Source organism: Varanus komodoensis, unplaced genomic scaffold, assembly GCF_004798865.1.
Source record: "Varanus komodoensis strain SLA01 unplaced genomic scaffold, ASM479886v1 scaffold16, whole genome shotgun sequence".
NCBI lineage: Eukaryota > Metazoa > Chordata > Lepidosauria > Squamata > Varanidae > Varanus > Varanus komodoensis.
Genome location: NW_025335468.1, coordinates 22778657 through 22800419, shown reverse-complemented (window position 1 = coordinate 22800419; position 21763 = coordinate 22778657). Strand labels below are relative to the sequence as shown.

The 21763-nt window shown below is 42.6% G+C and overlaps 1 protein-coding gene across 2 annotated transcripts in view; it reads left to right on the top strand.

Annotated features, from left to right (window-relative positions):
* Positions 1-21041, top strand: part of METTL15 (methyltransferase like 15) — a 105568-nt gene extending 84527 nt beyond the window's left edge. For both annotated transcript variants that reach the window (XM_044425837.1, XM_044425836.1), the window contains exons 5-6: positions 359-537; positions 18426-21041. In XM_044425837.1, the coding sequence (XP_044281772.1) occupies positions 359-537; positions 18426-18871 (625 nt within the window). In that variant the 3' untranslated portion in view covers positions 18872-21041. The remainder of the gene's footprint in view (positions 1-358; positions 538-18425) is intronic.
* The last annotated feature ends 722 nt before the right edge of the window (positions 21042-21763 follow it).

Sequence of the window (21763 nt, the reverse complement as noted above, 5' to 3'; positions counted from 1 at the left end):
TGCAAGCAGAGGCAGCCTTGGCAGTATTTTGTCTTTTTGAATTAGTTCTGAGCTACAGTGGGGGGTTTTAATCAACTTGTTATAATGTTAAAGTTTATGATGATAAGGCATCTCAACTATTTTTTGTAACTAATTAGCTGGGGTAGAGGGAGAAAGCCTCCATATGAATTAATAAGAGGATAATTGTACGATAGAAGCTATTTCTGCTTTAAAATGCTTTCTTCCTCTTATTGTAAAATCTCAGAAGCACTTGTATTTGGTGAGTGTGTGTTTGACTTTATGTCTCAATGCTGTGAAGCTTCACCCCTTGTCAATGAAAGCTGACGTCAGTGAACTAATTGGCTGTTCTTGTGCGTAGGTATCCTGACATGCCCACAGCTGCTGATGTTGTGAACGCTTTAGATCAACAGGCACTTGCGTCCATCCTGAGAACATATGGGGAGGAGAGGCATGCCAGGAAAGTAGCTTCAGCCGTTGTGCAGGCACGCAGCATCTACCCCATCACCAGAACTCAGCAGCTTGCCAGCATTGTTGCAGGTACCCTCATTAATTCTGAGCAATGTCTGAGAGAGAGAAAACATTAATCCACAAAGTCCCAGAGGGATCTATTTGTACTTGAAATCATGCAAGATCTAATCCTGTCTATCCTGCTCTGATGTCAGCTATTTTTCCACATGCTCTATCTTTTTATACTGCTGGATGCTGATTAGTTTAATAATAGACTTTACATGGAGATGTTTATAATTTTGCCTACCAAGGTGAAACCTGGGGTGACAAGAGCAGAGGGAATGCTTTATCCCTGCTGTTCAGAAGCCCTCAACTGTCCCAAATGACCAAGTTTCTGTCTTACCTTCAACTGCCTAATTTCGTTATGTGGCAAGGTGCCACAGCTGCACAACAAGTTAATAGACTGATTTCTCATTGTAAAGACAAAGTGATTAATAGGATATCTCAGTCACTGAGCTTAACAGGATGAGCTTAGCAGGTCTTACTGAAACATGATTTTGACTGCTGCTCACCAGAAACCTTGAAGATGGTTGAAGGGCCATCTGCTTCCACGTGAATGTGTTCAGAGTTTAAGACTGGGCTCAGAGAATCTGCTGCAAGTTCTTTCACCATCTGATGGTAACCAGAGATGGGGCATTTTCAGTAATGGCATCCAGCCTTTGGAATCCCTAAGCATTTTATTTTTTAACTTCTTGCAGTGATTGTGTTGATTGTCATTTATCATGATAGTATAAACTACTTTGGGGAAGCAGATAACAAACATGAGAATTTCAGGTCACTTCTCACAGATGCCTGAAAACATGGTGCTGGTATCTGGGTGCATGGTGACCTTCCAGGCACAAGGTCACCTTGCAAGTACTTCACTAAAGACATTTAGTCTTTAATGAGCTGAGTGAGTATGATTTTTATACCATTTAGCTGAAGAGAGATATCAGAGGACCTTTTCGCAGTTCACTAAGGCCAGTCATAAGCATGTTTCTAAGGGAATAGTGAATGTATATGTGAAAATGCCTTTTACTGAGTCAGACTGCTTGTCCGTTCGTCTGCCTGCCCATTCGCTGGCTCACTCACTTGCTTGTTCGTTTGTTTCATTTCATCTTTTTAACCACTCAATAGCCGAGGCTCTCTGGGTGGTTAAGAGAGGTCTAGCAGACCATCAATCTCATTTCCATCTACTGTGGATTACTGTCTATGAGCAACAGCTTCCCAGGGTCTTAAGCAGTGATTTTGCCAGTCCTGGAAATATATTTTTTTTAACTGGAGATACCAAGAATTGAATCTCGGATAGTCTGCATGCAAAATATACATATACCTCACAATTCCAAGAGAAAGCCGTTCCTTCACTGTATCCCAGGATGATACAGTTTACTTCTTCACTATAGTAAACCTGAGCCAATCTACACAAGCATTTTATCTTGGTATCCTAATGACTGGTTCAAGTATAGGACCCACAGTGTTGCTCTGTTTCTCCCTTAATATTCCATTGTTTCTCAAGAAATTTTATGGTGGCTACCTGGGACTTGCAGTTCCCAGATGCCACAAAGATATGCGTGTTCCAGTCTAGCAATATTGCATCTCTTACTAGTGGATATGGCTTTTAGACTTGGAAACCTGTTCTGTAACATTTTCCCAAACTTTCTCCATGTTCTCTTTCTTCCTCTAACCCTACCCTGAACCCATCCCTGTGCCTATAAGGCAGCAAATACAATTTTATAGAAGAGGTCTTGAATATCTCTGACTAGTGGCAGAATACTTCCCTGCAGACAAACTGTAGCAGTTGATGTTCCAGAGAAATTGGATAGGTATTGCAAAATTTCCTTATTACCAGTTCTGGAAGGCTGCACATTACACTTTTGATTTGCTTGCAGTAATCAGGATTGTTAAAAACTGAGGATGCTGGATCCATCAAAAGGTAGAGTTTGTCTTGAGGCCTTTTCTCAAACCCAAAGTTAAATGGCTCTGGCTGCAATGCTATACATATTTGCCTGCGAATGGGGCTTAAGTCTAAGTAAACACAATGATGTACAAGATTTTGTTGTGTGTATCAGTGATAATGTAGTAGCAGTTAAAAATGATCTACCCATTACTCTATAATTCTCAGTTTCTCTGAAAACATGCATTATAGTGCTATCTTACTATTATTATTATGCCATTTAGAAATGGCTAGAAACCCTTTTAAAAATCTTGTATGGTGCACTCAACACATTTTCAATATTAAAATTTATTTAGATCATCCAACAACCATTCAATTTATCTCTTTCCATTAACATCAGATTATTATCTGCAAAGATACACTAGTCTCTTCCAGCAGCATAAACTTTTCAGGACTCTTTGTTATCAGATGGCTAAAACGTTTTCTAAGTCTTTCTCTGTTACCTGGGGCAGAGCAAGAGCTATAGGCTGAACAATACTTAGAAAATACATTACCTCTATCTCTGGCAACTTAGCAGAGGTCTCGCATGGGAATACTGGGAGAATACAGAAAATCTTCTCCCAGTGCCCCAGCCTTCCCATTCAATGTCTCCTCATTCTTAGTGCACAAAGCGCCTAGCCAAGCAGACCCTTCAAATTGTCATCAATGGATTATGTGGCCAATGTGAATGTTTTACTGGCTGTCAGGATGCAGAGAATATATAGGTGCTCAAGCATTCAAAACCTTCTGAAGAATGGACATTGCCATCTGCTGGCAGATAATTTATCCCAGGATAGGAGGTGATTTGTCCTTTACATATAGGAAGTAAGATGCCTTCTTTGCTTGCTTCAATGTTTATGCATGAAGCCAGCTGCCTTGAAAAACCTTTACCTCAAGCTCTCCTCAAGATCTATTGGAAAGGTCAGTGCTGCACTTTTCTACATATTGATCATTCATCAGTTGCTTTGATAGATTTGTATCCCACCACTCCAGAACTTTGGCATGCCTTATAAACATAGATATGAAAAGCAACTGAAACTGTGCAAATACTCACAGAGTGGCAAATGAGAGCAATCTAGAGAGCCAATGTGATGCAGTGGTTAGAGGTGGACTGGTGGTCTCGGAGATCCAGGTTCTAGCCCTCCCTGGCCATGGAGCCCAGTAGTTGACTTTGGGCCAGTCACTCACTTTCAGCCAAACCTGCCTCACAGGGTTGTCATTGTGAGTTCTAAATGGAGCTACACAAACTGTCTTGCGTTCCTCACAAGAGGAAAAAAGCAGAATATAAATGCAATGTAATAATAATACTAGTACAATTCCAGTAGTCCAAGAGTATCAGCAATAAAAATGTTTTTATCTGGCACTGAAAGATCATGAGTGTGGGCATCAAGTATAGAAGTCTAGGAGTGAAGGAGAATTCCAAATATAGGGTGACACTACAGAAAAATCCTGTTCCCTAGTTGACATCTACTTGACCTCAGCTGATGATTAGCTCCAAAAATGTTTTAAGATACAGGCAGTCTGTGGGGTGAATCCTAACCCCAAAGATAGGGTTTTATAAGTGAACAGTGGCACCTTCAACTGCACTCAGAAATGCACCACAAGGCTTTGAACTTGTTCTGAAAATTATACAGAGGAATTCATATAATGCATCCTAGTTCTCAGCTGAAAGATCTCTATGGGAAGCCCCAGTTAGAACACATTGCAGAAGTGAAGCATGGATATTACTATTTGTATCTTGTGTAGGGGAGCTCACAGCCACTGGTGAACCAGGACATTGCTAAAAGTACGTTGTGTCATTTTGAACAGCAAAATAAAGGTCAGATGTCACAACAATCCCAAGCAGAAATGTTGTCAAGAAGAGGTTGAATGCTGCCACATAGTTAGGCAGAAGTCTCAGTATTGTAGGCTGTTCAGATCTTAACATTGTTATTACTACTGCTGTTTTGCTTTATGATTTGTTGGTTGCATTGGAGGGAGAACCTTCTTATGGTTCATATTTCAGTTAAGAGTGTGTGTGTGTGTGGGGTGGGGGGGTGATACAAGGCATTTGGTAATCCCTGCTAACATGCTGGACTAGGAGGACAGAATCTTTTATCTCATTCATTCTCAATCAAAAACTATAAAATGTCTGCTATTATCTAAACTGTTAAAACGTCAAAAAGGAAAAAAAAAGACCTGGATATCTCTGTGTACCTTTTGTATTCTTTCCTAAGTCTTTCTCATCTCTCACTTAGGTGGCCGATGTTCCTTTTTACCTTTTAGCTTTATAAAGTCATTTTGTTTTCTTGCTTTTATTTCACTTTGAGAAGATGAGATTATTTATTCATCTCAGCTTGCTGGGAATGGAAGTTTAGGGACCAACAGACTTTAAGAAATAATTTTGGTTGATAGTTTTACCCAGATCTCTCCAAGTTCATGGACTTTTAATTAACAGATTGAAATTTTCAATATTGCTTGAGTTTCAGGTAGAGAGAGAGAGAGATTTACATTTATTAAGAGATCCTAGACAAAAGGACATAGGCTGCGTCACTGAAACTTATTAAATGTGATTCAGATTCAACAGGAAATTCCTGTAAACAGTTGCCCACACAGAATTAATTTTTAAACCTGCCACACACTCTTACACAGGGGACTTAAATGATGCCCATTCACAGGCACAGCACGTTGCTAATTTCATTCAGAAACTTAAAATCGTGATGCATTTTAACATGTGAATCTATTATGTCTTAAATAGCATAACCAGCATCAGGGTATCCCAAAACCAAAAAAGTTAATTTCTCTCCTTGGGATTTTAAATCATTCATCTTGCCAGAAGCGTGGTATTTTTATGAATGAAATCCATTCTGCATGCTTCCCATACAAATTTTGTTCTATTATTATCTGTAGTAAAGCCTGTTACCAAGCGAGATTTTTCTTCCATTGACAATGTAATTTTCTATGTGGAAAGGGCAGAACAAGATGGACTTTTTGTGGATGATCCAGCAATATTTCTAGATTAAGTGACTAAGAATGAAATACTGTCTTACTAGGGTGGCCATCTGTTCTGTTTTGGAGAGGAGAGACCTCTATTTGAAGGGCTGCCAGAGGACTGTATTTTAAGATAAAGGACCATAAAAAGGAAGATCAGGGAACTTGACTTGTCCATAATTGGTTAGCACCTGGACAGCATATTGAAGAGGCAGGCGCACAGGTCAACTGGACACAGTTTGCTCCACTATAACATTTCATTTCTATTTATAACAAATTTTATTAAATTCCATTAACATGTGTAAATTAGAATATATTAACTTTATTTTTTTAAAAACCCCACCTGCTCCTTTGTGGTGATCTGTAAGCGGCCACCCTACTCCTGACTGGACTTAGTCAGTTGGAGACAAGGTTAGACGGAAAAACATCATTAAGGACACAATCATATACACATTAAGGCAAAAATTAATCCTACAGTCCCAGCCTGCCCCACACAACATTGCTGGCTGGAGCATGCTGGCAGTGGTAGGGCTTTTTTTCTGTCTAAACTGTACCTTAAATAAGAATTGCACCTTAAATAATTTCTGCCATTTTTTCCTGGAAAAAATATACCTAGCTGTTTATTTAAAAGCTTTCTCAGTAGCTGATTCCAAAGGCTACTATCTTGTGAACCAAGTTGTTCACCATCTGTGTTGAGCCAGTGGGGACAGTCCTTAGAGGATCTGAAGCAAAGGCCACAGCCTGCTGATAGCACACAGCATTGTCTCCTAGTAACATCTTAACTGGGTATGGCTGTACAACTCCTGGATCAGTGATGGCTAGATGAAGCTGAATCCTGACAAGATGGAAGCTGTGTCAGTGAGTGGTTCACAAGCCCCAGAGACAGGCTCATTGTCAGTTCTGGAGGCAACTGAATCCCTTTGAAATATCAGATTTGTAGTCTGGGGGTACTGCAATCCGTTATTAGATCCATTATTGTTGCTGGAGTCCCAAGTGACCATAGTGACTTGCAGTGCCTTAGTGGAATGTACTGGTTTGCTGTCAGTGGTTATTCTTGCACAGGGGTAGCCTGGCAATAGAGACACAAATGTTAGTATCCTCAAAACTGCATTATTGTAATACAATCTGTTTGTGGCTCCCTTAAGGCCACTCTAGGGGCTGGAGCTAGTGCCAAATGCAGAAGCTCACAGTTGTCAGGAGCATTCAACTCGTTTGCTGAAGGAACTGCATGGGCTGCTTGTTTGCTACTAGATCAGATTTAAGGTGTTTGAACCAGCTTATAAAGCCCTAAACAACTTGAGACCAGGATGTTTGAGAGAGAGTACCTTCTACCTTACCAACCTGTCCTCTTACTGAAATCATCAGGTGGCATCCTCCCTGGTGGCTTCAGTTGGTCCTTTGGAGTGATTGGAGTCTGCCAAGAGAAGAGCCTTCACTGTGGCAACTCCATTTCTGTGGATCGCCCGGCATCCAGAGGTCAGTCAGGCAGCAACATTTTGTTAGGTTTCAGCACCTCCTGAAAACATTCTTGACTGACCAGCCTTATTTTTTTATATTCTGTTTCAATATAGTGCTTCATGTCCATCTTTTCAAAATGCTGCTGCTGCTGTTCAGTTCTCTGGAATATATTTATATGTAGACCAATGTAAAGGTTGTACATAAATAAACAAATGAAAACGAAGATTGATTTGCAATAATCACTGCCACTGAGGAAGCCCTAAAACAAGTTCTAGCTTTCCTGATCAAACCTATTACAATTTTTTTGCCACTATCATTTTATTTATTCGTTAGAATAATTTGAATACTACCTTCCCAGAAGTGCTTGAGGTAGTTACTGTAGAAGTGATGCTAGCTGTTTCCTTACTGTCAGATTCCCAACCAATTTAGTGACAAGCTTGGCTTGACCTAACAGGAAAAAGTCAATCTGGAGCAACCATTTGCAGAAGAGTTATTCTGGATCTAAGCCATAGAGTATGTCTTTTGTCTGTAGGTAGTTTATTACTTAAATTATATTAAATTATTAATTTAAATTATTATTTATATTTGTTTCTGGCAGATCACTATAGTGAGGAAGTTGTTTTGTCCTTGGTAAAGGATGCTGTTGTGTCCTGTGTCAATCTAGGCTTCCTCAGAGGAGATGATGAGCAGGAACCCTCATTCTTTGGGTCTTGCTGAGAAGCCCTTCTAAATTAGACCCAGTGGTGCATCTAGTCCAGTGCCCTATTTAAAAGAGTAGCAGTCAGACGCTTGCAGAACTCCCACAAAAGCAGCACATGAAGGCAACATCCCTCCTCTGCCCCTCAGCACAAGGTATTCAGAAGATTACTGCCACTGAAAACAGAAGTCTCCTTTTGGTATTGTAGATAATATCTATTGCTTGGCCTATACTCCACGAATCTGCCCAACTGTAAGAATGGTGATGGTCTTCACATCTTGCGGCACTGGACTTACATAATTTAGTTCTTCATCGTGGCCTCTGTGCATCACACATATGGGTACTGTGCCTGCGCAGTGCCTATGGCCAGAAGACTGATAGTTAATGGTTTGGCGGGAAACTCTGCTCCCCTCCCCCCTAGCAGTATATACGGAGCGGAGTGTCCGCCATTTTCCAGTCTTTGCGACCGCTGTTCGTTGTGCCTCGTGCTGCTTTCGCTCTTGCTCTGACTATTTCTCGTTCTCAACCTTTGTGATTGTTTTTTCCAAGTTTACTGACCCCGTTTTTCGATAGTTCCTGTTGTTTCTTTTGTTGTTCTCTAGTTATTCACTTTCTTTCTATAAAAAAAAACCCCCAAAAATATATTATTACTCTCTGCACTATCTTCTCTTTTTTTTTTCCTAATGATGGCGCAACGAGCGGCCTTCTGCAAGTGTGCAGAATGTGGGTCTAAAATGTCCCCGGCAGATCCGCATGACCTATGCCTCCTCTGCTTAGGAGAAGGGCATAGGACGGACAAATGTACTCATTGCCTGGCCTTCTCGAAGCAGGCCAGGAAGAATCATGAGAACCACCTTCATAGGCTTTTGTGGGACCATGCACTCCTCCAATCGGACCCACTAGTTTCTCTCACTGCTTCGACTGTGGCTGCGGCTACTCGCCCAGCCCCACCTGCTCTGCCGGCCTCTTCTTCCAGAGCTGCACCCTCATGCCCTTCTGATGAGGGTGCGTCCACCTTGAGCGATCGACCTGCTTCCTCGCCTAAGAATAAGAGTGAAAAGCAGAAGCACAGCGGCTCCGATAAGCCATCTGAACATAAGAAGGCCAAAAGAGATAAGGCCAGGAAGCCGCCTCAGAAACCTAAGAACCCTGAGCATTCCAAGCACCGAGACACGGGTTCGTTGGCGCCCTTGGTCCCGACGGCTGTCACAGTACCAACATCACTGGGTCAGACACTCCAGGCGGCCATGAGGGTTATCCCTCTGGGGTCCCCTTGGCGGGTGGACGAGCCAACATCGGAGCCTCTCCAAGCTCCACTTAGGGAATCAATCTCCAATGGGGAGATTCGAGATTCCCTGCCCAGGGCTAGGTCCCCCACACCTATGCCCCCAGCCAGACTGGACGCAGAGATGAGATGTCTCCTCCTAGGAGTCGGAGAAGCCGCTCGTCTGAGAGAAGATCCAATTGGTACCATCCTCAGTCTTCATTCTACCATGGATGGGGGGACTACCATTCCGTTGGGCGTTACCTGGCTCCTGGAGGATACTCCTCTCCACCAGCTCCTCGAGACTGTCTGACATGTTCGGTCCCAAGATGTACCCCCGCGATACCGACCAGGGAGAGCAGTCAGTCCCTGTTGCCGGCAGAGTCTTCCTCTAATGCTCCCCCATACTATGGGGTTGATTCAGATGACTCCGATGTCGACTCCTCTGGATGTCGCGGTGACTTCGCAGGGCCCTGGGTCCCTCAACTAATCCCACATCTCCTTCACGGAGTTAATGTCGTGTCTGGTCCAGTCATTGGAAATTGATGGCATACAACGGCCTGGCCCCAGTACCAACAAATTTTATGATGTCGTCTGTGGAGAGCAGTCGACATCGATAGTATTGCCGCTTATTACCACCTTGCGGCAAGCTATGATCCAGCCATGGGACCTGCCCGCTCATCCTCAACCAACTTCAAGGAGGTGCAAAGCCATGTACCGGGTTTGGAAGGAGGACATTCCATTCCTCCTCCGTCATCCTAAACCGAACTCGGTCGTGGTGGAGCCCTCCCAGGGCAGGGAATCAAGGGGTCACACCGCGCCCCGAGATAAAGAAGGGAGAAAAATCGACTCTCTAGCTCGCTGAGTCTGTGTGGCCTCTGGACTCGGCTTGAGAATATCTAACTATGAGGCGACACTGGCGCGATACCAGTATTTTATAATGCAGCACCTCAACAATATCATCTCGGCTCTCCCGGATAACCAAGGCGACCTTGCTAAAGTCTTCGTGAAAGAGGCTATGCAGGTCGCGGTCCAACAGCAGTCCACCGCCCGACATCACATAGACACAGACTCCAGGGCCCTGGTCGGTGCCGTCTCCCTCCGGAGGCATGCTTGGCTAGACAATTGCAACTTTCCGGAGGAGATGAAGAGGTGCATAGAGGAGATGCCCTTCGGGTCCGGGCTTTTCCATTCCAGAACCGACCACAAGCTCAAAAAGATCCACGAATCCAGGATGACGGCTCGGCGGATGGAATTTCAGCCCCAAACCTGATGTAAGTGGTCTTGGACCCACCTGTCGTACCACCAGCTGTAGGCAGTAACCTCTACACCAGCAACAACAACAATGCCGCAGACAACAGCCACCGCAACGTTACCAACAAGGCCATCGTCGCTTCGAGGGCGACAGGAGACAACGTTGATGGGACGGGCGAACCTTTCTTCTCCTCCCTTCTCCACCCACCCCTCTCTCATTTGGGGACCGGCTGAAAGGCTGACTCCCCATTTGGGCGTCCATCACATCTGATTGGTGGGTGTTGTCCATCATTTAGCATGGATATCAGATAGAATTCAACATCATTCCTCCATCGAGCCCGATCTGGTTCACCCCATGCTCGCCGGCATTGCTCGATGAAGTTCAACATCTTCTCCGTAAAGGAGCTATTCGTCAATTGACTTGAACGGAAGGACTTCACGATTCTATTCGAGATATTTTACAGTCCCAAAGCGGGATGGTGGTCTTTGTCCGATACTTGACTTACGAAACGTCAATAAGTTCATCACAATAAAAAAATTCAGGATGACTACCCTTCAAAACATCTTACCATTGCTGAGGAGAGAGGACTGGTTCTTAAGGGACACCTATTTCCACATTTCAATCCATCCGTGTCATAGGCGTTTCCTCCGTTTTGCTGTTGCATCTGAAGTTTTCAAATTCACAGTGTTACCTTTCGGACTGGCAACCGCTCCAAGAGTTTTTACAAAGTGCATAGCCCCTGTCTGTGCCTTTCTACGACTGCAAGGTGTTCAAATTTACCCTTATCTTGATGATTGGTTGCTAGTCTCCCAAACCAGAGAAGGACTTCTTGCTTCGATACATACAACCTGTACCCTGCTGCAAGACCTTGGACTTTGCATTAACACTGAGAAATCTTCTCTTGTTCCTGTACAGATGATCACTTTCATTGGAGCCCGTCTAGATTCCACAATGGCAAAAGCCTTCCTCCCATGGGACAGACAGCAAGCTCTTGCTCAGCACATCCATCGAATGCTACGAGACAGTTCCTGCCCAATCCATCCAGAGACTCTTGGGACATATGGCTACGTCAGTCGCCATTGTCCCACATGCCAGACTTCGACTTCGTCCTCTCCAGCTTTTCTTCAACAAAATGTTCTGACTGCAAATCCCATCCTCTGTTCTTCATTCTCTGCTATGGTGGACAGTTCCAGCCAACCTAACCGTTGGGGTTCCATTCCGACCCTGATGCCCTTCAGTGACTCTCGGTACTGATGCATCCCTACTGGGATGGGGAGCAGTGTGTTCTGACCTATGCACTCAAGGCGTGTAGAATCGACAGGAATCTGGGAAACATATCAATTTCCTGGAACTCCTGGCAGTATTCAAGGCCCTATGCTCATTCGAGGACGTTCTTTGGCACTGAGTCATTCAGATAACCTCGGACAACATCACTACAGTCTTTTATCTGAACAAACAAGGAGGGACAAAGTCACCAACGTTAGCCCGGCTATCGATGCAGATCTGGGAGTGGTGCATCCCAAGAGACATTACTCCGATAGCAGTACACCTAGCTGGTATGGACAATGTGGAAGCCGATCTTTTAAGCAGACACATGTCCACAGCTCACAAGTGAGAACTGGATCGCCAGACATGCGACCTGCTATTCCATCGCTGGGGTCACCCAGACATAGACCTGTTTGCTACCCGGCAGAACAGGGTATGCGAGACGTTTTGCTCGAGAGCAGGAATCGGACAAGGGTTGTCAGTGGTTGCCTTTATGATCCCTTGGAACAATATGAACTTTTACGCTTTCCCTCCGATTCCCCTTATTATGAGAGTAATATCGAAGATAATCCACGACGGGCCACAGGACTGCTAATAACTCCATGGTGGCCGCACCAAGCCTGGTTTTTGACTCTTCTTCACATTTCTCAAGAAGAATATCTTCAACTCCCATCCATTCTATATCTCATAACCAGCGAGAGGGTACAATTGCCACCCGGATTTAACATCGCTGAAATTGACGGTCTGGCGAATTCGATAACAGCCGATACTGACTCGGTACCGATGTCGTCTGCACTTTATACGGATCCTGTCCCCGGATCTGACATGTTACTCCATGTTTCGAATCCTTCTGCCTTCTCTGCGTCCTCAGATCCAACGAACGTTCCGTCAGGTCCGACATTTTCTCACCCGGACATTTAACGCATTCTCGATTCTGCGCTAAGGCCATCAACTCGAAAATCATACACGGCCAAGTGGGGATGATTCTCTACCTTTGCTGAGTCTCACTCGTTTCTTCCACATTCAGCATCCATAGACCATATTCTCCAGTTCTTCTTAGAACTTCACCATTCCGGACTGAAGCCATCCTCCATTAAAGTGTACATGGCAGCAGTTTCCTATTATTGTGGTACAGTACAAGATTCCTCCATTTTCTCTCAACCACTGATAAAGAGATTCCTTAAATGACTCTATAACCTTCATCCGACAGTCAGACTGGTTATGCCCACTTGGAGCCTTTCAGTGGTATTACAAGCGCTAACAAGAGCTCCTTTCGAACCCTTGGCAACGATCAATTTTCGTCTTCTTTCCTGGAAAACAGCATTCCTTGTAGCAGTTAGGTCAGCTCAGAGAGTTAGTGAGCTCTGTGCCCTCAGGGTACACCCTCCGTATTTGAATTTCCATAGGGAGAAAGTAGTTTTGCGAATGGATCCATCCTTTCTTCCTAAAGTGGCTACCCCCTTCCACATGGGTCAAGATATTGTTTTACCTGCCTTTTTTCCATCTCCGTCGAATCCGTTTGAGAGATCCTTACACTCGACGTGCGGCGCTGCCTAGCCTTCTATAGATCAAGAACTGAGTCTGTTCGACATTCCAACATGCTCTTCGTTAAGTACTCTGAACAAAATCAAGGTTTTCCAGTTACCCCTCAGAGACTCTCCAAGTGGATAGTCCACACCATTACTCTCTCCTATCAGTTGGCTAAGATAGACTTACCTACAACCCCAAGAGGTCATTCTACTAGAACTGTAGCTGCTTCTTCAGCCTTTGCCTCAGGAGTTCTGATTGACGATGTCTGTAGGGCGGCCACCTGGGCCACTCCATCTACATTTGCAAAACATTATCGGCTGGATGTCTGTGCTAGACAGGATTGTTCCTTTGGCAGAGCTGTTCTTTCACCTATTCTTCATTGATAACATCTCCCCTCCTCCAGTCAGGGTAAGCTTGCTAATCTACCCATATGTGTGATGCACAGAGGCCACGACGAAGAAAAGCAGGTTGCTTACCTGTAACTGATGTTCTTCGAGTGGCCATCTGTGCAGTCACAAAACCCACCCGCCGGCCCTGCTCGGTGTCAATGGGTGGTGCTGTCTCGGTACCGTGTTATGCTTGTCATCGGTACCTAATCAGTATTTTCTCTCTTGTCGTCGATTCCGGCAACATTTTCATTATTTAGTTACAATTTGTTCTTTAGAGAGCGAACGTCCGGTCTGTCAAAGACTGGAAAATGGCGGACACTCCGCTCCATATATACTGCTGGGGGGAGGGGAGCGGAGTTTCCCGCCAAACCGTTAGCTATCAATCTTCCGGCCATAGGCACTGCGCAGGCGCAGTACCCATATGTGTGACTGCACAGATGGCCACTCGAAGAACATCAGTTACAGGTAAGCAACCTGCTTTTACATACATCGACAATCAGTGTTCTTCTACCTTGTGCATTCCCTAAGGGTCTTTTGATTGCATGTAACAACTATTTGAGTGGCATTCCTAGTGAAGGAACCATCAACAGTCAAACCAGTCAGGCGGTAACAAATTTGATTCTTTGTAATATGATGCCAGCCACTTGCCAAAGTAGAAATGGATGCTAAATTTCTTATCACATCCCTCACATTGCTTCTGAACTCCAGAAGTGCCCCTGCTTCAGCCACATTGTGTTCTAGTGCCTCATGAAGACATGTATTCTTGTGTACATGTGCTCACAATTATTCCTCTTGGATCCTCCTCATCTAAACCTTTTACAGTGCTATTCTCACAGGAGTGCATCCCTGTGGTCAAAGCATTCTCAGATAAGGGCTTGGCTGAGCTCCAGCCTAGGACTTTGGGAGACTTCACAAGCCCTTATTGTTGTCTACAGCTCACGACAAGATTTCTTAAATGTACTGCAGATGCAGAATACAGTAGTCTCTTTACTCCCCTCCCTGCGGGAGGGATGTCTATCCCTAATGCTGAATTTAGAGGAATTCCTGGATATGTCCAATTTTTATTCATCAAATATCTATAGCCACATTTAGAATACAACATACCAATCTAGTCTTCCATATCAATAATAATGCAATAAAGCTGGAAAAGAAACTGAAAGGAACACCAAAAGACTGTATTTTGGGATTTCACTACTTTCCCTGAAAGGAAACTTAAGGATTGTTGTTGTTAGACACGAACAACAACTTAAGGATTAGGGGCTTTTAAAAGTTTAACGAAATGCAAGTAGGGGAAGAGGAATGGTGTGGCATGCTTCATACACACACAGAAGTGCATATCATATTTCTGATTTTCTTGTATAGTCAGGTTTTAAGCATGCTGGTTCATCTGAAAATATCCTAAGAGTGATGCTGTTTATAGTTACTTGCTCATTTGTGAAAACTGTTTACTTTGCTTACCACAGTGATCTTTAAATTATATATGGAAGAATCACTTTTTCCCCTTGGTATAAGCTTCAGTCAGCATTAAGTTAAGGGACTTCACTTTCAAATGAAAAAATATTTTTAGATACATTATACGGAAGGAGAAGGCAACTTGCTGTGTGTTTAAGATCCCTTTGCTTCATTTCGGCTACGGTCTTTTGTATTCAGTTTGCTGAAGTTTCTTTTTGTCTGTTCCTTCCTTCCAGCAATATGAAATGAAAGACTGAATGCCACAAATGCATTCAACATAATAAACAATGTGTTAGCCAAAAGTTCCTGGCTGATTCTTTCATTTGTAGACAAGTGGTAAATGACAACATGTGCGTTCATGATTAGTTTTTTGTGGAATCCAAGGGACAAGGAAGAAGGCCTAGAGTGGAAGAATGACTGAAGATCCATCAGTTCCTTGATTTCTGAATGCTGTGCTGTCTTGGACAGACTGCTATGCCAAAGAAGAAGAAGCCAACCCATGTGATTGTGTAAATGTGGCTTGTGTGTTGTGGTGGACAGCAGCCATTGCCTTTGGTGAATACATATGTTCACCATATGCATGGATCAGGAGGCATCATTTCTACGTTGTTTAACCCATTCAAAAATTACTTCATTGTCATGGCTATCAGGAGAAACTGCTTCTGCATGGTTGGAGCTTCTTGCAGCTGAGATAATTGTTGAGTCTCTTTCCCCAGCTTGATCATATGGCCCCAGGTAATGCAGCACTGCTGTTGATGCTTAACATATGCAGTGGCCAAACTGAATTCGAATATTACAACCTTAAAACAAAGTGGCAACCACGTGGAAGTTATTTTAGCAGATGTTCCCAGACTCCTGCAGTAGTGTTTTGAATTAACCCTGGAATATTGCAGATATCATTGAAGAGCACAGGTGCTTTTAATGCCACCTCTTCTATTTAAAAGTGGCATCTTCACCTTAAGATGCTAGCACAGTATTGCAGTAGTATAGTTTAGATGGGTGCATTCTCCATGAGCTTGAGTTTTTAATAAATATGATGCATGGCACTTGCAGGAGGATGGTGAGACGGTTTTGAAAAGGTTATCACACTTGTCAGTGGAGACACAATGCCAGTGCCTGATATTTATAATGGGCTTGTGATGGGAAGGACGTGATAGTTTAAAGAAGGCTAAATGGAAGTGTGGCAGTAGCCAAAGAATCATTTTCTAAGCTAACTGAACATCTGTATATATTCTATTTATCAATAGATTGTGGTTTTGTCTGTGTAGCAATTAATATCCATATTCAGATAGAAATATAATTCTAACATGATGTTTGAATTAATGAACATACATTAACTTAAATACTGTGAGTAGATCTGGCTGTCATCATTCAATGTCAGTTGATGAACACTTAGAAATAAAATGAGGACAAACACTCTTAAACATTCATTTCAGAGATCACCATTTTAATTATGCCATCTGACTATGAGTGTTCACTTGCCCTCTCAAGAACTTCTAGACTGGACACACTGCACTTAGAAGAACCCACTGCTTCGGGAGCTTTGCATTCAGATCTTGCTTGGGTTGACCTTACATACGTGGCAGCAAAAAAAAAAAAAAAAAAAAAAAAAAAACACTAAAAGGTGTTAACCTTGAGAGTCCCAGTAATCAACTTGTATGTAGGGAGATCACCTTCAAAAGATGTTTGGCACTTTGAGAACTGGAAATGTTGGCCATGTCCTAGGCTGAGGCCCAGTCTCACACATAGCTGCTCATGACAGTTTTGATTTAGGCCATAAGTGTTATGTACCATTTACATATGCGGTGGCCAGAAAAAACCTTTTTAGCAAGTAGTCTTAACAATGCTTTGGGATTTTGTAAACTGTAAAGATTTCAGAAACTGATTCACTGACAGCCTAGAGCTGGGGCCCCTTGCATGGTGTCTGTGGGTAGAATGTGTTTTGCTTGGCTTGTGTGTGCGCATTTTTGTGGGGAAGAGGTTTTTCTCTGTGGGGGTGGATGTGTGAAGTGAGTGGGTCTTTTCCTGTGTCTCTCTACACAACCAGTTTACATGCTCAGAAATGCGTATTGCTATGCATTGTTGGAGCAAATACATGATTTACATTTACAGCTCAATTCCCCCACCATGACCTGTACTCATTTTCTTGGCCAATTTACTTGTCCCTGAGCTTACTCAATTTGCCTTTTTATGAAAGGGTGCTGGAGCAGAAAGCTGATAGTGCAAAAGGAAAATTCTGTGTTTGGGAGCTCAGAGTCCTCCTTTGCTTATTTTTAGGTTTTTGGACAAGTTACTTTTCTTTTATCCTCATCAATTTGCCTTTCCTGAAAATTATCTTTAGTGACTTGTGGCAGCCATTTGTGAGAACTCCCACTGGTTGAGGACCCCTGTCCTACAGTCTAGTAGACCACACAACTGGTACAGCTGGCATTATAAAATCCTGAAACTAGGGACATAGGGAGTGGCTAAGGCTGTCTTTTCTATGTAGGAGTTACCAGATGCAGTAACTGCACAGGTTTTACAGGTGAATATAGTGATTTAGGGGACTACAGGTGGCGCAGTGGTTTAAACCGCTGTGCTGCTGTGCTGGTTGAGCAAAAGGTTGCTGGTTCAAATCTGCACAACGGAGTGAGTTCCCGTTGCTCCATCCCAGCTCCTGCCAACCTTGCAGTTCGAAAGCATGCAAATGCAAGTAGATAAAAAGGTACCACTTTGGTGGGTAGGTAACAGCGTTCCGTGCACTTCGGTGTTTAGTCATGCCAGCCACATGACCACGGAGACTGTCTGCGGACAAACACTGGCTCCCTTGGCTAGAAAATGGAGATGAGCACCGCCCCCTAGAGCCAGGCATGATTGGACTTAATGTCAAGGGGAAACCTTTACCTTTACCTATAGTGATTTACTAGTAATTCTTAACATTTTGCATTGCATTGTTTGAATGAAACTTAGGCCAACTTGTATGCCCTTCATAAATGACCAAGTTTCATGCTTGATTTCCATTATTTACTGGGATGCCATTACAAGCAGCAGGTTGTAACCAATTGTGCCAACCTTCCATTTTAAGCTGCAGGATGATGGGATGACAATAAAATAAAATTCATGTAGAGCAATGTGAGCAGACTTAGGTTTTCAAGTTTGGGGGCACATCAGTAAATACTGCCTCCTCTCCTGGAAATCTGCAGTGGTTAGAGTGATTGTAATTCCTATTTCATGGTGTTTCCCGAGAATGCCAGAACAAGCAGAGGGAGCAGGTAAATGATCTGATTATTCCTGCCTTTCAACAAGGAGCCGGAATTAATCAGGTCCTTCTAACCCAAGTGTGTGTACACTTAATAGTCCTGATTATAATTGGAATTGATTTAGCTGGATACATAAGCTCACTATCATCTCTGCTAATGATATATGCAAAGACAAGTCTGAAAACAGTTCTTCACATTTCTTCTCATCCTTGAGCTTGACCCAGACAAAGACCAACATTGGTCAGAAAAGAGGATGAAATCTTGTATTTTGCCAAAGGCACTTGATTAATCAGGAGCTTCAGAAACGCTTCTCACCACTTTCTGATGATGAGTTTTCTAAAATGTTGACAACTATCATTAAATATCAGCACCTGACATTTACTACAGGAATAATAGTAATACAAAGGTATTAGTAATTAATAGTAATACAAAGGTGTTAGTGAAGGGCCAAAAAAATAATATTCTTATTCTCTCTCTCTCTAACAGGGGCTTTCCCTGATTCAGCTTTGTATTCTCGAAAAGACTTGCTTAACAGACCAACACATGTTGCAACCAAAACTTTCCAAGCCTTGCGTATCTTTGTCAACAATGAGCTGCATGAACTCTACGCCGGATTAAAGACAGCTGAGAAGTTTCTAAAACCTGGGGGTCGACTTGTTGCACTTTCTTTCCATTCATTAGAAGATCGGATCATCAAGCGTTTTCTTCATGGAATAGACATGTCACTAAAGTACAACCTCAGTATAAGAGAGAAAGTCAGGCAAATGAGAAAGAATTCTTTAGGAGAAGAGGAGGAAGATGAATTGTCCAGTGAAAATGGTAACTCCAGATGGGCACCTATACAGAAGAAACCCCTTAAACCACAGGCTCAGGATACTGCAAGCAATCCAAGGGCACGTTCAGCAAAACTAAGAGGAGCTATCAAGTTGTGAATTACTTTTTTTGTCCATGTTACAATGTAAAGGATGATGAAGTAATGCTTACATTAAAAAAGAGAATCACAGGTCTTTGTGGTGTAGTGGTGCATTGGATTTCTAGTAAAACTAGAATGCCCAGGAAGAGTAGATCACATAGTAGCATATTCCTTTGAACTTAAGGATGCAATTGGAAATATTCAGCATTGTCGCAGGATGATATTCTTCGCTCATGCAAATTAATGGACAGAAGTAAATTTAGTTCTCTTAATTGTGTATAACGGACAATATAGTGGTATTCACTAATTCCTAAAATACACAATCCATAAAAACACTGTGCTTTTCTTCCTCTGCCACATATGCAAATATGTACACACATGCACATTCTAAATAATAATGCATAGTGGTAGTAATAATTCAACATGCTGAGTTAAGGCTTCCATGCCTTGAACAGCAACAGAGATTCAGTGTGTCCATCCTTCATTAAAAAAGCCCAACAATCAATTCATCCCCCACTCTTTGACTTTTCCATTTTTTCTTGTTTTTGTTTTTCTTTTCCATTACAATCTGGAATTAAAATGGATTTAATTGGCATTGTTACCACTTGGTGCATGCAAGATACTCAGCTCTGTGAAAGTGCAAAATATTCTTCCTGTGATATAAATGTTAAGTAAACAAAAATAAGTTGTAAGTTATATAAATACCCTGCTTGATATGACATACCTCAGTAAGCTCTGGAACAACCCACTGCTTCCAGAAGTCATATATTGTTCTTGTAAGTAATTCAGTGGAGTCCATCAGTGGCCAATTGCTGGACATCATGGTCTCAGATTAAATACACTGCTTCCTGAAAGCCCAGGAGTTTGTTGGGGAGTATATGTAAACAAGCAGCATAACAAAAACCAAAGAGCTATCAAAACTATTCTGATACAATGTGTAGAAGCACCAGGCAGGGTTAAGTTATTTAAAAATATTCCCAACTCGACAGGCAGGACCTAGCAACAGTAATCCATGCCCTGGTAACCTCTCAATTGGACTACTGTAATGCATTCTATGTGGGGCTGCCCTTGAAAATGGTCTGGGAGTTAAAGTTGGTACAAAATAGAGCAGCTAGGCTGCTGATGGGGATAGATAATACCAAGCACATAAAACCAGTCCTGTATTAATTACACTGGTTGCCCATTGAAATATTGATTACACTGGTTGCCCATTGAAGTCTGGACTCAATTCAAGGTGCATGTTTTAACATATTAAGTCCTAAATGTTTTAGGATCTGAATATCTGAAAGACTGTTTTCATTCATATAAGCTACCCAGACCCTAAGACTGTCATCAGAGGTCCTTCTCTGGGAGCCATCTCTAAAGGAAGCTAGGAGGATGGCAACCTGGGGCAGGGCCTACTCAGTTGTGGCGCCCCATCTATTGAATCGACTTCTCAGAGATATCGTCAAGCACCATGCTTATATAAACATTCCAACACCAGACCAAGTCATTTTTATTCAAGGAGCATTTTAATTGTTGATTATTTTAGTTGGAATTTGATTTTAATTGGTAGTTAAAAGTAAAGTTTAGTGTTTGTAATTATGATGTTTTAAGGTTTTTCCAATTGGTTGTTAAACTATTATTTGGTGTTCCTGCTATGAGGGTGATGTTACCTTACTTTTATTATTTATTGATACTGTGGTTTTAATTGTTTATGTATTAAGTTTTATGTTGTTAATTTTTATTAAACCATCTAGAGAGCCATGTGCTACAAGATGGTATATAAAAGTGCTAAATGAATAAATGTAAATAACTATGAGTATCCTAGGAGCTTTGCCTTGAAAATATCATTTCCATGGTGAAGCGTGGTTGTGGCTGCATTATGTTGTGGGGATTCTTTTTCTTGGCAGGGACTAGGAAACTGGTCAGGATTGAGAACATGATGGATGGAGCCAAACACAGGGTGATTCTTGAGAAAACCGTTTCAGTTTCCAAATGGCCTAGGATTGGAACAAAAGCTCACCTTCCAGCAGGACAACGACCCTAACCACACAGCTGGAATAATGAGTGGAATGGTTTCAGAGCAAGAACCTGAATGTCTTAGGACAGTGGTGGCGAATCTATGGCATGCGTGCCGCAGCAGGCACACAGAGCCCTCTCTGTCGGCATGCGAGTCAAGTCACCCCAGCATCAGATAACAGCACACACAGAGGTTATGTGCACACTTGGAAAGGAGCAGCAGCACCGGGCAATGACGTCATGAGCCACGACTCGCTACCCGCGACTCATCCAAGCTTTCACATGGCCAGTAAGTGTGCTGCCAAGGATATATAAATATATCCTGTGAGTTTTAATACATTTGTTTTTATTAACACAAGATTTTAGCTTTGAGTTTTCTTATGAAAAATTGAAATTTAATGTCTAAGATTTAGCAAAGAGATGTTCTAATTAAGAGACTGAGATTCTTTAAATGTTGTGCTGTCCCCCTGGCATATTTGAGCCAAGGTTTGATAAATTATCAGCAAGCATACAACAGCAAAGATCACATGAATTGTGCAAAAGCACACCAAATGCATACTTTTACCTTTCAATAAAAAGCTGTTTGTATCATTGAAAGCTCTGTTATTGTGTTTTCTTTTAAGACAAAATAAATTAATGTAGGAGTTGTTTTTTCTAAACTACGTAAAACCTCAGTATTCAGGTTTTATTGCAGCATTGGGTTTGGGTTGCAGTTTGGGCACTCATTCTCTACAAGATTCGCCATCACTGCCTTAGGATTTCCTAGTCATAGACCAGACCTAAAACCAATTGAGATTCTGTGGCAAGACTTAAAAGTTAGTGTTGACTAATGGTCCCCATCCCATGTGACAGACCTGGAGTCATTTTGTCAGGAAGAATTCCAGGTGTGCAAAGCTGATAGAGCTTTGTG